This window comes from Lithobates pipiens, unplaced genomic scaffold (genome assembly GCF_037356315.1).
Source record: "Lithobates pipiens isolate NorthernLeopardFrog02 unplaced genomic scaffold, aLitPip1_a1.2 Scaffold_19, whole genome shotgun sequence".
Taxonomy (NCBI): Eukaryota; Metazoa; Chordata; class Amphibia; order Anura; family Ranidae; genus Lithobates; species Lithobates pipiens.
The window spans coordinates 85,172,814-85,187,156 of record NW_027507764.1 but is presented as its reverse complement, the minus strand read 5'-3'; the positions used below and the strand labels follow the sequence as shown (position 1 = coordinate 85,187,156).

Here is a 14,343-nt window from a genome sequence, read left to right as displayed (position 1 = left end):
CCAGTTTTTGTATTGTCTTCTGCAGCATATCCCCAGCCAACAATGTAGCATGTCCACATTCTCTGACCCTCATTTCCTTTATTAGGTCTCCAGTCACTGACAGTCCTCTCAAGCATTACATATGTTGATAATGTACAGCAGTCCTTTGGTGAAGTCAGACTGCATTTGAGGCCACCCTTTAGCTCATAAGTCGACAACCACTGCCCAACAAAGCCAGGCCTGTTCTCTCCTCCAATATTTGAATGAGCGTGGGTGGTTCTTGCCAGATGCTGAAGGCTCTTGCCAAGGGTCCCCCCTTTAGCATTTAAGTAACCTGGATGTAAAGATCAAAATACATGGCTAGCCTATAGGTCTCCTCACTTTTTGGATTTGATACGAAAACACGAGGAAGGATAGTTCTCCAGTAATATTGGTTCCCATGAGCTAGATGTTGCCTTTGCGAGAACTTTCTTTTCTTCCCCTTTTACAAAATATGCACCTTTGCTTAATAATCACAAAAGCAATGTCAATGGATGGATTCTTACCATTTTTGGGCAAGCTTTGGATCACGCTCACAGCTGCTTCAAATCTTTTTTGGTGAAGTGGTTTTGTGTCTGCCATAATGGTGCTTGGAGTGGTACAAAAAGTAAACCTGAGATCAAAATGCTGCACGACATAAAAAGGAGGAGATTAGAAACAGAGTACAAGGAGATTCCAACATCAGAAACATGCAGAAATTTGCCAGAAAATTTTCCCCAGAGCTTATTGAAAGGTCAAGCTCTGCCAACTTCTGTCATCCAATCATGTGTGAGGAAATGTGTTGCGTTTTTTTTTCCCCTTGCACATGGGCACTATTCTTAAAAGGAGAAATTCACCCTTTTGGAAAATAAGTAAGAAAACGCACATTTTATGCAAGTAAATACAGGTGTAACATGTTCAGAAAGGTGAACTCATCCTTTAAAGTGAAATTTCACAAAGTTCTGGGGAAAGATTTCTTACAAAATGAACAGCTTACTTCCTTTTAGGAAATCAAACCAGATTATGAATAAATAAAAAAAGTGCCCACTTGACCACTTTTTACTGTCAAACACCCATAACAACCACTCCACCCCAGCCCCTCCTCCACCACCACCCAGGAAATGGCATGGCCTCACACAATCAGGTGCATCATATTCAAGGATAAGCTGAACTCACACACGATTTCAAACACACATTTTCATGCACAGATGTCCATTGAAATCGCCCCCCGAAGTTGCCAAAAGTAGTGCAAGACTTTGCGGCGTCACACCAAAAGGGACAGAGTCGTTGCTGACAATACGCTGCAATTTGAAATGCCAAATCGTGCCAATGTGAACAGGGGCTTAGGATCAAATAGCTACTAAGCAGCTTAAAGTGGTAGTAAACCGCTGCAATAAAAAACAAAAATAAAATACATTAAAAAAAAATAATAATAATAACTTTCCCCTACAAAATAAAATATAGCACATTAAATATTTACCTTGCAATGAAGCCCTCCAGCAGCGCACTGTCACCACTGAGAAGGCTTCCATCTTCCCCCAATCTTCCCTCCAGGGTCGCGGACTTCAGCTTTGTGAGAGGCCGGAGCCGTGATGATGTCACTCCCACGCACGGGAGCCCTCTGTTATGGGACGGTGCTTGAAAGGACTGGTACGGTATGTCAGACTGTCAGAGCGCATGCGTTGGTGACGTCACCAGCTGCATTCATGGTGAATATCTCCTAAACGCCACAAGTTTAGGAGAGATTCATTTTACCTACAGGTAAGTCTTATTATAGGCTTATCTGTAGGGAAAAAATAAATAAATCACAAAGCGGGACTTTACTACTGCTCTACAGTAGAGCTAAAGGCAAAACTTTTTTAAAATTTTGGAAAGAGGAGGGTTCTAGCCCGCAAGCTTTTTTTGCCATCTGTGTCCAATTGAGAGTTTCCTTCTCTTCCTGTCCTTTATACAAAACAGGAAGTGAGAGGAAATCCCTCCAAAGCAAGGGAATCCCTGGTTGTCAGCAGGACTAGTGTCCCAATCTGAAGAGGTCCCTCCTTTACTGTTATGGTAAACACCTAAAATTTGGGATTTTCTTTCACTCTCAATAATAATGGTTAACAGGACAAATAAATGTAAAGTTATGCATTTGGGGGGCTAAGAATATGCATGCATCATACATACTAGGGGAATCAATGGTGGAGAAGGATCTGGGGGTTTTGGTAGATCATAATAGCATGCAATGCAAAGCTGTGGTTTCCAAAGTGACCAAAGTCCTTTCTTGTATTAAGAGAGGTATGGACTCCAGAGAGAGAGATATCATATTGCCCCGTACAAATTAGTAAGACTTGATCTGGACTATGAAGTTCAGTTTTGGGCACCAAGTCACAAAAAGGATATCGGGGAACTGGAGAAAGTACAGAGAAGGGCAACCAAACTGATAAGAGGCATGGAGGAGCTCAGCCATTAGGAAAAATTAAAGAAACTGAATTTATTCTCTCCTGAGAAGAGGAGATTATTGGGGGATATGATCACCATGTACAAATATTTTTAAGGTGTCCATATAGTGAACTTGGTGTTCAGTTATTCACTTTAGAGTCAACACAGAGGACAAGGGGGCACTCTTTACGTCTAGAGGGAAAAAAAAATATTACATCTCCAAATACGGAAAGGTTTCTTCACAGTAAGGCTACTTTCACACTGGGGAGTTGCGGGCGGCTGATAGTGGGGCAGTTTTAACCCCCACTAGCAGCCGAAAAAGGGTTAAAACCACCCACAAAGTGCCACTGCAGCGGCGCTTTGCAGGCGGGTTAGCAGCTCTGCCCCATTGTTTTCAATGGTAAGGGGGGCTTTAGGAGCGGTAAATACACCGCTCCAAAGATGCGGTTTGCAGGACTTTGACCGACCCGCAAGCGCACCATTCCAGTGTGAAAGACCTCGGGGCTTTCTCACTGGAGACACAGCAGCGGCAGCTGTTTCAGGGCGCTTTGCAGGCACTATTTTTAGAACTTTAGTGCCTGCAAAGCTCCTCAGTGTGAAAGCAGACCAAGAACTGAAAATGTGGAATAGACTCCCTGCAGAGGTGGTTCTGGCCAGCTCAGTAGATTGCTTTAAGAAAGGCCTGGATTATTTCCTAAGTGTACATAATATAACTGGGTACTGACATTTATAGATAAAGTTGATCCAGGGAAAATCCGATTGCCTCTCTGGGATCAGAAAGGAATTTTTTTTCCCCTGCTGTAGCAAATTGGATCTTGCGGTTCTGGGGGGTTTTTTGCCTTCATCTGAACCAACTGTGGGTATATGGGATTGTATGATTTTTTTTTTTTTATGGTTGATCTAGATGGACTTGTGTCTCTTTCAACCTAAGTAACTATGTAAATAGAGAGGGTGAATCTCCATAACGAAGACACAAACAGCAATAAAAGCCTAATAGGTGTTTCAATCCATCTTCACTCCGTCTAAAAAAGGTTTTGCCTTCTATAAACTCTACAATGATTTTCTATTTGCTCCCATTTAATCTTTTAAAACTATTGGAAGCGTTTTATTTCTGTTCCATAAGAACAAAATAATGCCTGCTAATCCTGCCAGGAATGTTGTGAGCCGATACCTTCCTGTGCGCTCTGCCTGCACTCTACTCTTATCAGTAGGGTTAAGCTTGCATTTGTTCAAAACCAGGTCGAGGTTATTCCTGGTCCAATGAGCTCGGGGGGGGGGGGGGGGGATTTGCCTCTCCACAGCCCCATGTACACAAGACAGCATGAATGCTCTGACATCACTCATCTAATCTGGTGGATTGCCTACCCTAAAATTGCTGTTAAATGGTTGTAAACCTCAGACATGAAATATGAGCAAAGCATATCCCTCTATAGCGTGCGCTTGTCTCAAACCAGGGTACTAAGGCTGCTTTCACACTGAGGCGCTTTGCAGGCGCTAAATTGCTAAAAATAGCGCCTGCAAAGCGCCCTGAAAACAGCCGCTGCCGTCTCTCCAGTGTGAAAGCCCTCTGGCTTTCACACTGAAGTGGTGTGCTTGCAGAGCAGTCAAAGAAGTCCTGCAAGCCGCATCTTTACCGCTCCTAAAGCCCCCCTTCCCATTGAAAACAATGGGGCAGCGCTGCAAACCCACCTGCAAAGCGCCGCTGTAGTGGCGTTTTGCGGGCAGTTTTAACCCTTTTTCAGTCGCTAGTGGGGGTTAAAACTGCCCTGCTAAAGGCCACATATCGCCGCTAAATATAGTGCCGCTTTACCACCAATGCATGCAACTCCCCAGTGTGGAAGTAACCTAAGTGTAATTTCTGTCTGCTGTTTCAGTCCTCTGCTATCATGAATCACTTCTGACAAGTATTCCTGACACCAAGAGAAAAAAGGTGACAGGGCTGGGACCTCCAGCTGATTGACAGCCTAAGCTCTGTTCCTGTGTGAAGGGGAGGGGCATTCCATCCAATCAGCTCTCAGAGCTCTCCCCACTGAGCTCTGCGAGGTGTAACTTCAGCTCTCCTCCCTTTTTCCAAAATCTCAGAAAAGCTTTATAAATTCTGGAATTTGAACAGATGTAGAGAAGATTGCAGATAAACAGGTACAACTTATATATCTATAATTAGATAAAGAAGAAAGAGAACAAAAGATAAAAAAAAGGAAAAAGTTCAATAGGGATTTTGAGGATTACCAGTCTAATAGTGTGTTTGCATGGCAAAAGAAATTGAGAGAGGAACAAATATTATGTTCAGACTCACAAATGGAAGTAGGGACCCAGGGAGGAGGCACCTCTGAACAGGAGCCCTCTCAAATACAACATATGCCCGTAGCAGGTCAAGGTCAGAAAACTCCAAAGAAATCTGTTAGTAAACTTAATAAGAAAGAGAGAAGGGTGTCGTATTCATCTCCCCAAAAAAATTCTAACACTGGGAGAATGGGACAACAATATCGTAATCCTGGAGGGAATTATCCACCCCCATATAGGCAGACAGGATATTATGATAGGGAATATCGTCAGCCCTTTAACCCAGAACAATCTCATTATGGTAGAGATCCTTATGGAAACATAGGAAGAATAGAAAGACCATATAACCATTTCATATCTAATGAGAGACCTTTCAATTATGGTGCACCACCTAATCATTATGGTGGCCAACGACCTTACCATGACAATTGGAGAGGGGAGGATTTTGAGTATGGGGTGGAGACCCGGAATCGTTTCTTCCCCTTACATGATAGGGAAGGTCCGAATAATCAAAGTACACAAAATTACACTCAAAAAGGAAGGGATTATGGCGACTCAAGAGTGGATCCCCTTAGGTCGGGAGCAAATAGTCAAACTCAGCAGAATTGGGGTTTTCCCAAGGCAAATCAAGGTGTAAAAAGGGCAATAGAAAACAAAGAGGAACCAGAGGGGGGAGGAGAGCACAATCAAAAAAAATCAAAGAAATAAATGGGGACGGTATTTTTAACCTAAGCTCTCAAACTCTCACTATGGCTGAAACAGCCCTTCTCAATAAAGGCTTAAAATATGCACCTCCTAAGAAATTAAATAAGTTTCAAACGTACATGGACATACATAAGTATGTCCGTACTATCAATATAAAGAGACACTTTACGCTTACTCCAACTACTCAATATGAAAGTACGCAACAGGAATACATACATACAGGTCTCTCTAATGCATCCACTTTTAATCCCCCTGGTGTATTGGCCCCATCGGTTAGGGTCTTTAGGGATGTTCTCCTACGTGATTTGGATTCCATTAAAATTAAAAACATCAAAATGGAAAAAAACTTAGAAGAGGGTTTAGACTCATTATGCCAGAACAAAAATCTGGTAATACGCCCAGCGGATAAGGGGGGGGGGAATAGTGGTTTTGGACCGCAAAGATTACCTGGCAGAGATGCATAGGATAGTGGATGATAAAGACACCTATATGATCCTCCCGGGTAATCCGGTCATTCAATATAAAAAAACTTTGCAATTATTGGTGGATAAGGGTTCTCGTTTGAGTATATTAAATGAAAAAGAAAAAATCTTTTTGATCCCTAAAGCACCACGAACCCCAGTTTTGTATTATCTTCCCAAGATCCACAAGAGTCTTACTTGCCCCCCGGGCCGTCCGATCGTGAGTGGTATTGACTCCGTCACGGCCCGGGTGGGCAAGTACATAGACTTCTTTCTTCAACCCTTGGTTCAATGTATGCCATCATACATCAAGGACACCAGACATGTAATTAATTTACTGTCAGAATTAAAAGTGGGTGTCTCCACCTTCCTAGTAACAGCAGACGTGTCTTCCTTGTACACTATAATTCCGCATGCCATGGGAATCTCTGCGGTAAAATATTTTTTGGAGGGTTTCTCCACTACATCTAAGGTGCAACGAACATTCATTATGGATCTTTTGGATTACGCGGCCAATCATAATTATTTTTGGTTTGAACAAGAATACTACCGACAAATTCGCGGTGTAGCTATGGGGGCAAAATATGCCCCCAGCCTCGCCAATTTGTTTTTGGCCAAGTGGGAGGAGGACGTCGTCTATAAGGACAAGAGTCCTCATCTGTCCTTTTGGGCTAGATATATAGATGACGTCCTCCTCCTATGGGATGGGACAGTTTTGGAATTGGAAGAATTTTTTATTAACTTAAACAATAATGAGAGAGGTATTAAGTTCACATATGAGGCTAATCAAGAGAGAATTAACTTTTTGGATTTAACTATTTGGAAGAGTGGTGATACACTTAAGACAGTCTCTTTTTTCAAGAAGACTGATAGGAATGCGTTTATACCCAAAGGGAGTTGCCATCATGAGAGGTATGGTTGGACTCGGTCCCAAAGAGTCAATTTTTGAGAATGAGACGAAACTGTACTGACCTCGTTGATTATAAGCTGCAGGCAGATATAATTAAAAACAGATTAATAGAGAAGGGCTATGAGGTTGAGTCGTTGAATCAGATAATGCACCAAATAGGAGAGATCGATCGTTCTATCTTGCTAACTGTAGGCCCAAACAACAATAAGAAAAAGAGGGAGAGACCGGTTATACCTTTCATTACCACATTTTCAACTCAACATTACCTCATTAAAAAATTGCTTTGCAAACATTGGCATCTGTTGGGGAATGATAGGATCATTAAAACTTTTTTACCGGCTAAACCTCAGGTGGTGTTTAGGGGAGCACCCTCGCTCCGAGATAGAATTGCTCCGAATGCTGTAGATCCGCCCACTAAAAAGATATCTTTTTTCCAGAACATGTCAGGATATCATCAGTGTCGCAAATGCCAAATTTGCGCACTAAACAAAAATAAACAGAGGAAAACTGAATCTTTCATTTCTACAAGTACATCTAGGGAACACATAATCGAACCGTTCATCACATGTAGTTCCACGGGGGTGGTGTATCTCTTACAATGTCCCTGTGGGTTCCAATATATAGGTAGGACCAAACGCACCATGCAGGTGCGTTTGGGTGAACATCTAACCAATATAAGAAACGGGTTCAGATTTCACTCAGTGTCAAAACATTATGCTATTCATCATAATCGCAACCCAGCTAACACGTTGTTCTTGGGAATAGATAAATACAGTGCTCATTGGAGGGGAAGCTCTCTGGTAAGAGAATTATCCAAGTTAGAAATGACTTGGATACATAGGGTACGTTGTTATACTCCTTATGGCCTTAATGTGGAAGTGGATGTTAACGCTTTTATTGATAATAGTTAGATGGCAGGTGATAAGATAAGCTGTGAACCCACTGTGAGTTTCTCTATGACCAAGTAACATGAATTTTGCTCTCCATTTATTTTTACTATTTTTACTATTTTTTTCTAATAAAATGAATTTTCTCTTGAGGTGTCTTTAGAGAGCCCCACTATTATGATGGCAGATTAACGTTTGTTATTATTATTTGTGGGGTGGCAATTTACATAAATAGCCCACCAATAAACAATCTTAAAAGAAAGGTTTCTGACATACCATATATGATCCATTTGAATTAAATGGGGTCCTTATATATTTTCTATATTTTTTATAGGTTCCCCTCAGAAATGTGTAGAATAGTGGCTGGTAATCCTATAGGTAGAAATAATAATGTAAGGGAATTAAACCTTTTTTTCCCTTATTTTATAAAAAAAAAATTTTTTTATATTTTTTAGATATATATTTTTGTCTTTTAAAATAATTTTCATTTTATTTTTTAGATAATTTATATATTGTCTTTTTTGTCTCAAATTAATTAATTATTTTCCCTTGCTCCGATATGCCTATTGATTTGAATGTGCTGGCCGCAAGGTCAATGCATATCCTGGCGTTCGGTTTGATATAAAGTAATTTTTGCCCAGATCTAATATGGTTACTTTTAGATTTAATATGGCCGATGTTGTTTACAATATAGCTGATCACATGTGGCGGAAGTGATCTCATTACAGCTGATCACATGTGGCGGAAGTGATCTCATTACAGCTGATCACATGGGGCGGAAGTGATCTCATAACAGCTGATCACATGGGGCGGAAGTGATCTCATAACAGCTGATCACATGGGGCGGAAGTGATCTCATTACAGCTGATCACATGTGGCGGAAGTGATCTCATTTCCGCCCACATTATAGGGAATCTTGCCCTTAACTGACATGGTCAATGGAAGCTCAGAGCGGGGCGGAGTTAATTGTACACAGTGCTATTTAATGCGGTGAGTCAGTACGCCGCCTGTGCCCCTGGAAGACGTTACCTATAACGAAACGGCGTAGGGAGGAGCGACGTACTGACGTCACCGCGATCTACGCTGGACCCGGAAGCGACGGGCAGCGTTACTAAGCCGGCCAGCGAATTTGTTTGTTTTACAAAGCAAAGTTTTTTCTACTTGATGTAAGTGCAATCTTTTTTATTATATTACATTTCGTGACTATATCACACTATGGCGATTCCTTTCGTTATTATATGTGCTGGGCAATGAGCGGTGTGTCCGTAGGATTTTTCTAACCATTGGAATAAGCGGTGTGGCCGTAGGATTCTTCTAACCATTTGAACCAAGCGCTTAAAGAGGATACACCCTCCATGCAGTCCTGACTCAGAGGAAGCGTTTTTGATTTGGCGATATCTGGTCTCTGAGATGGGATCAGTGTAGCTGGTAAGCGGCAGTAGTGTTGGTGGTGGAAGTCCTCTTTTTTCCTGCAAACTCTGATGACACTTTTCCTATATCGGTGTGGTGTGTTTAAAACACGTTGGAGATTACAAGCAAACGTTTTTTGTTGATGGGATGATGGACTAATATTTGAACATTAGTATATGCATTTCCCTGTCTGCACTTTGTTAATATTTTTTGATTTCATGCTTTATTTATTCACTCATTTGCTTCACATAGCATTTATCGGATCAGTATAGCGTAGCTTATTTGGGAATAATTATGTAGGAGGATTTGTTTAAAGCGGGAGTTCCGCCGTTTTTTTTTTTTTTAAAGCCAGCAGCTACAAATACTGCAGCTGCTGACTTTTAAAATGAGGACACTTACCCGCCCAGCGCGCCCGCGATGTCGGCACCCGAAGCCGATCTCTCGATCGTCTCTCGGGTGCTGCCGCCGCCATCTTGGGTATGGGAATCAGGAAGTGGAGCCTTGCGGCTTCATTTCCCGGTTCCCCACTGCGCATGCGCGAGTCGCGCTGCGCAATAAGGATGGTCCCCGCTGTCCAAGTCCCATGAGGCATAGCAAGACTGACAGCCACAAGCATGATACCCAGAGGCATGATGGGACTTGTAGTTTTACAACAGCTGGAGATCCACTAATTGCATATCCCTGGTTTACATCCAGTTTAAAATAAGGGTGGGGATGCTCCGACTTCATGGACCCAATAGGCTGGATTTCCTATCCCTCAGCTGACATTACAAAGGGGCAGAGATAATTGTGACATTGATCTAATAAGATAGATTCCCCTTTACAAAAGGGCCAGGAATCCCAGACCAGCAGCTCATTGGACCAGGACTGACAGCCGTCAGACCCGAACCCAGTTCTGAACAAACACGAGCTCATCCTTATTTATAAGCAATGTTTCCAGCTCTCTATGGACTACAACCGCTCCAGCCCCTCCCCTCATGTTATGTAGATGCATAGGGGAGGTTTTCGGTAGTCCTGTCCTAGAGTGACAACACGGCTCCTCCATACATACATCACAGGGAGTGTTGTCACCCTAAAACAGGAAGTGTGTTGTTGGCAGGATCACTGGAGAGAAAAACGAAAAAAAGGAAAAAAAAAAAAACTGTAAGGGCCCTTTTAAACCGAAAGCAGTTGGATTCATTTTGAACCGCACTCCAACTGCATAGACAGCCCCAAATCAAGGTAAACCTATGGGCATAGTTCACATCAGTTCAAGAAAAAAAAAAAGGAGTAGAGCATGCTGCATTTTTCCACGTCCCTTTAGGGCCCCACGCACACCAGAAACTGCACATAACTGCACCGTTTTGACTCAATGTTTATATGCATTTGAAGAGCGCTTGAATGCATTCTGCATGCATTTAACATTGTGTTGCGTTTGCAGGTCATTTTTCTGTATGTTTTAAGGCTTGGCTTTAAGGGGTTTTAAACCCTTGAGGTTTTTTACATTCATGCACGAAAGTGAAAAACCTGTGATGCAGCACCCCCCCCCCCCCACCTTTTACTTACCTGGACCTGGTTTTTCCAGTGACAGGGACGAGCACACCAGCTCCAGTCGCTGTCTTGGGTCCTGATTGGAAAGATAGCAGTACAGCAATTGGCTTCCGCTGGTGTCGATCAAATCCAATGAGCTGGGGGCGGGGTCGAGTCCTGCTGTCTGTGTCAATAGATGCAGCAGGCCAGGGGAACCCCCGAAGGGAGAGCGATTCTTCGACGGGGCACTCGAGAAGAGGAGGAGCACTACTGAGGGATCCCTGAAGAGGAGGATCCAACAACTCTGTGCAAAACCAACTGCAGAGGAGGTATTTTATTTTTTAAACAAAACTAACCTTTAGATATCCTTTAAAGGGATGCGGTGCATTAGAAGCACGCTTGTAGAGCATTAGCTGCAGAAAAATGCAGCACAAAATACTTTTTTTTTATAACTGCACTGCAATGATGTGATCTAAGCCCATAGGATTACCTTAGGTTTGGGCTGTCTATGCAGTTGGAGTGCAGTTCAACATACAGCAAACTGAGTTCGTTGTGAAAGGGTCCTAAAGCCAAGCCCAAAACATATAGAAAATAAATAAATGCACTGCAAACACAGATCAAAAAAACGCACTCAAGCGCGAGTCAAGCAGCCAACGCGTTTCAAATGCATATAAACATGCACTCAAAAAGCCGCAGTTATGTGCCAACTCTGATGTGAATGGGCCCCAAGGGCCTCCCATCACACCAGATGCATTTTTTGACCACACGCCAACTGTGTAGACAGTCCAAAATTCAGATTATCCTATGGGCATAGTTCATACTGGTGCAGCGCAGTGAAAAAGGGACAGCAAGCTGCGTTTTTCGGCACTGAAAATGTGCAGAAAAAATCACAAAAATTCTCCGCAGTGCACAGAAAAGCCCAAAGAAGACGGAAGTGACCTCCAAGGAAATGCAAGCTTGGGAAAAATACACTGCAAATGCACAAAAAAATAAAAATAAAAAAATATATAAAATATATAATAATTCTGGTGTGAATGAGCCACAAAGAAAATTAAAAAAAATAAAAATAAAGGGGAAAAACAACTACATGCAAGGAGTGGTAAGCTGCAATAGAATACATCCCCTTGTTGGGTGTATACAATTCACTTTAATGGTGACAGGGGAGGGGTCCCTGTCCTGGGGGGTGATGCCCTCCTCTCCCCAGCCAGCCCCCTAATCCATATTAGAAGATACATACACCGGGCTGCCAGGTGACAGCACTGCGATGGATACAAAGGTCGCCGGATGCGCCCCAGCATCACACACACACACAGCTCGGCACCGAGCACAGGAGCCCCGGCCTCCCCACCCACACCGAGCGGACACACACACCGCCAATCACCTGTGATCGCAGCACCGGAGCCCGCAGCCTTCATCCTGGCCCCATCTGTCATGGCCCGCCGCACGGCATCATGGGAAGTGTAGTCCGCAGAGCCCTGCGTAAACACGCAAACACACGCCCGCCCAACCTGCTCCCTTTCTTTTACTTCTTCAACAACTTTATTGAAAGCGTTCTTTCCGTCAACATAGCGAACTGTGTCCCACATTGAGCAGCACGTCACGTGCCAGCAGCCATTTTGTACGCTGGGGATGGGCAGGGTTGTGTTTTTATTGGTTTGCTTGTCACAATTCTTGGATCAGTTGGCAAAATGTGAATAAAAATCAAAATAGATTTAAACTCATGTGGTCATGTTTGTATGATTAGGGGGATTTTCCTGCACTTTCTGTACAGTTGAGGGGTGAAGGGTGGAAAGTAGGGTTACCGCCTTTTCTTAAAGCTAAACCCGAACACTTTTTCAGCACAGGGAATTTTTTATTTTACAGTAAACACTATAGAATTATAAAAGATTTTGGAAACATTTGGGTTCCCCAAGGAGAGTAGTAATGTAGTGCACAGAGCGCGCCTTGGCAAACAGTGGGTGTGGCCAAATTGCTTTTGCTGACATTATCACCCTACCTTTCAGTCAAACCTGCCCCCAAAAGCTGCCCGCAGCTCCTGGACGGCAACAGATTTGTGTATGAGTATAGCCTTGTACACACAATCGGACTTTAAACAAACTTTCCCGTGGATTTCTGTACAAAGGGCGTTGGCCGTGAACTTGTTAAGCATACACACGATCAGACTTTTTCAGCCAACTTTCACCAAATCACGTGTTTTTTCTGCTCTTTACCGCCACCTTTGATCAACTTCTGTATTGTTGTCTGATATTTTGCATTGGTTGGGGGAATGCGTGTTTGTAAAGTCCAATGGTTTTCTGTACACACAATTGGACTTTGCTCCATCGGACTTATGTTGTCGAAAAAGTTTGTTCGCACAGCCAACATTTGTCCGATTAAAACTGAAAAAGTTTGTCCAATGGAGCGTACACACGGTCGGATGTTGCCTTAAAACAGCTAATTTGCATGTTTGTTGTCAAAAAGTCTGATCGTGTGTACGGGCCTTAAAGAGGAGGGCCACCTGGAAAAAAAATATTAAAAGTCAGCAGCTACAAATACTGCAGCTGCTGACTTTTAATAAATGGACACTTACCTGTTCCAGGGTCCAGCGATGTCGGTAGCAGATGAGAAGCAATCGCTCGTCTCTCGGCTGCCCCCACCTCCATCCTCTGTCAGATAATCAGGACGTGAAGCGCTGCGGCTTCATTGCTCGGTTCCCTACTGCGCAATGAGACTGGTCCCCACTGTGTCCTGGGAACTGCGTGTTTCCCAGAACACAACAAGGGGGGCGGGGCATCTGCGGCTAGCTATTCACAAAAGTGGGTGCAGATACCTGGATTATACATGTATCTGCGCCCTCCTCCCCCCTGAATGGTGCCAATTGTGGCACCGGAGGGGGGGAGGGTTCCGATGAGCAGAAGTTCCACTTGAGGGTGGAACTCCACTTTAACTCGGTTACTTGGGGAGCCACAGCCTGGTCTGAATAGTGTCATAGCTCCCAACTGTCCCTGATTTGGAGCAATTTCCATCTGTTCCTCATTCCTCCTCCTTTGTCCCTCATTTTGGTCTGATCTATATAGATGTATATAAAATGCACTTTTTATCTTTCAAAATGTGTTTCCCAGCGCTAAACCTTTCATCCATTTCTAAATTGCCGCAATTGTAAATTTCTAAAAGCAAATATAAAGGAATAGTAGTGGTAAAAAAAATCCTTTAAGGGGGTGTGGCAGGGGGAGTGTCCTATGCCTACATACGTTTGCTAGTAGGTGTCCCTCATTCCCATCTTAAAATGTTGGTAGGTATAATGTGTCCGGGTTTCAGGTGGACTGGGGCAACAATGATATGTCTCCTCCCCCAGTCAGTTCTATCCCCCCTACAGTTAAGCCCCATACACACTATCAGATTTTTTTTTCCTTCAGATTTACCAAAACCATATAATATGAGGTCAAACTTTAGGAGTTTCAATTTGTATGCAATCAGGCAGGCCCTTCTGCTACATGGTTTTGGTAAATCTGAAGGGAAAAATCTGTAGAAAATCTGATAGTGTGCATGGGGCTTTAGAAACACATATTAAGGAACACATTTATCCCCTTGATCGCCCCCTACTGTTAACCCTTTCCCTGCCAGTGACATTTACACAGTAATCAGTGCAGTGCAGTTTTTAGCACTGATTGCTGTATAAATGTCAATGGTCCCAAAAATGTGTCAAAAGTGCCCAATCTGTCAGTACCGCTAATAATCACAGATTACTGCCATTACTAGTAAAAAAAATAAATAAATAAAA

General features: G+C 43.1%; 1 protein-coding gene across 5 annotated transcripts in view; it reads right to left on the bottom strand.

The window, feature by feature from the left end:
* Window positions 1-12,129, bottom strand: part of ACBD5 (acyl-CoA binding domain containing 5) — a 47,667-nt gene extending 35,538 nt beyond the window's left edge. For 3 of the 5 annotated variants that reach the window (XM_077491021.1, XM_077491022.1, XM_077491023.1), the window contains exons 1-2: window positions 1,174-1,192; window positions 525-645 (exon numbers count right to left, since the gene is read on the bottom strand). In XM_077491021.1, the coding sequence (XP_077347147.1) occupies window positions 525-600 (76 nt within the window). In that variant the 5' untranslated portion in view covers window positions 601-645; window positions 1,174-1,192. Of the gene's footprint in view, window positions 1-524; window positions 646-1,173; window positions 1,193-11,964 lie in introns of those variants that run through there. The other 2 variants (XM_077491024.1, XM_077491025.1) reach the window with 2 other exon arrangements.
* Window positions 12,130-14,343: the final 2,214 nt, after the last annotated feature.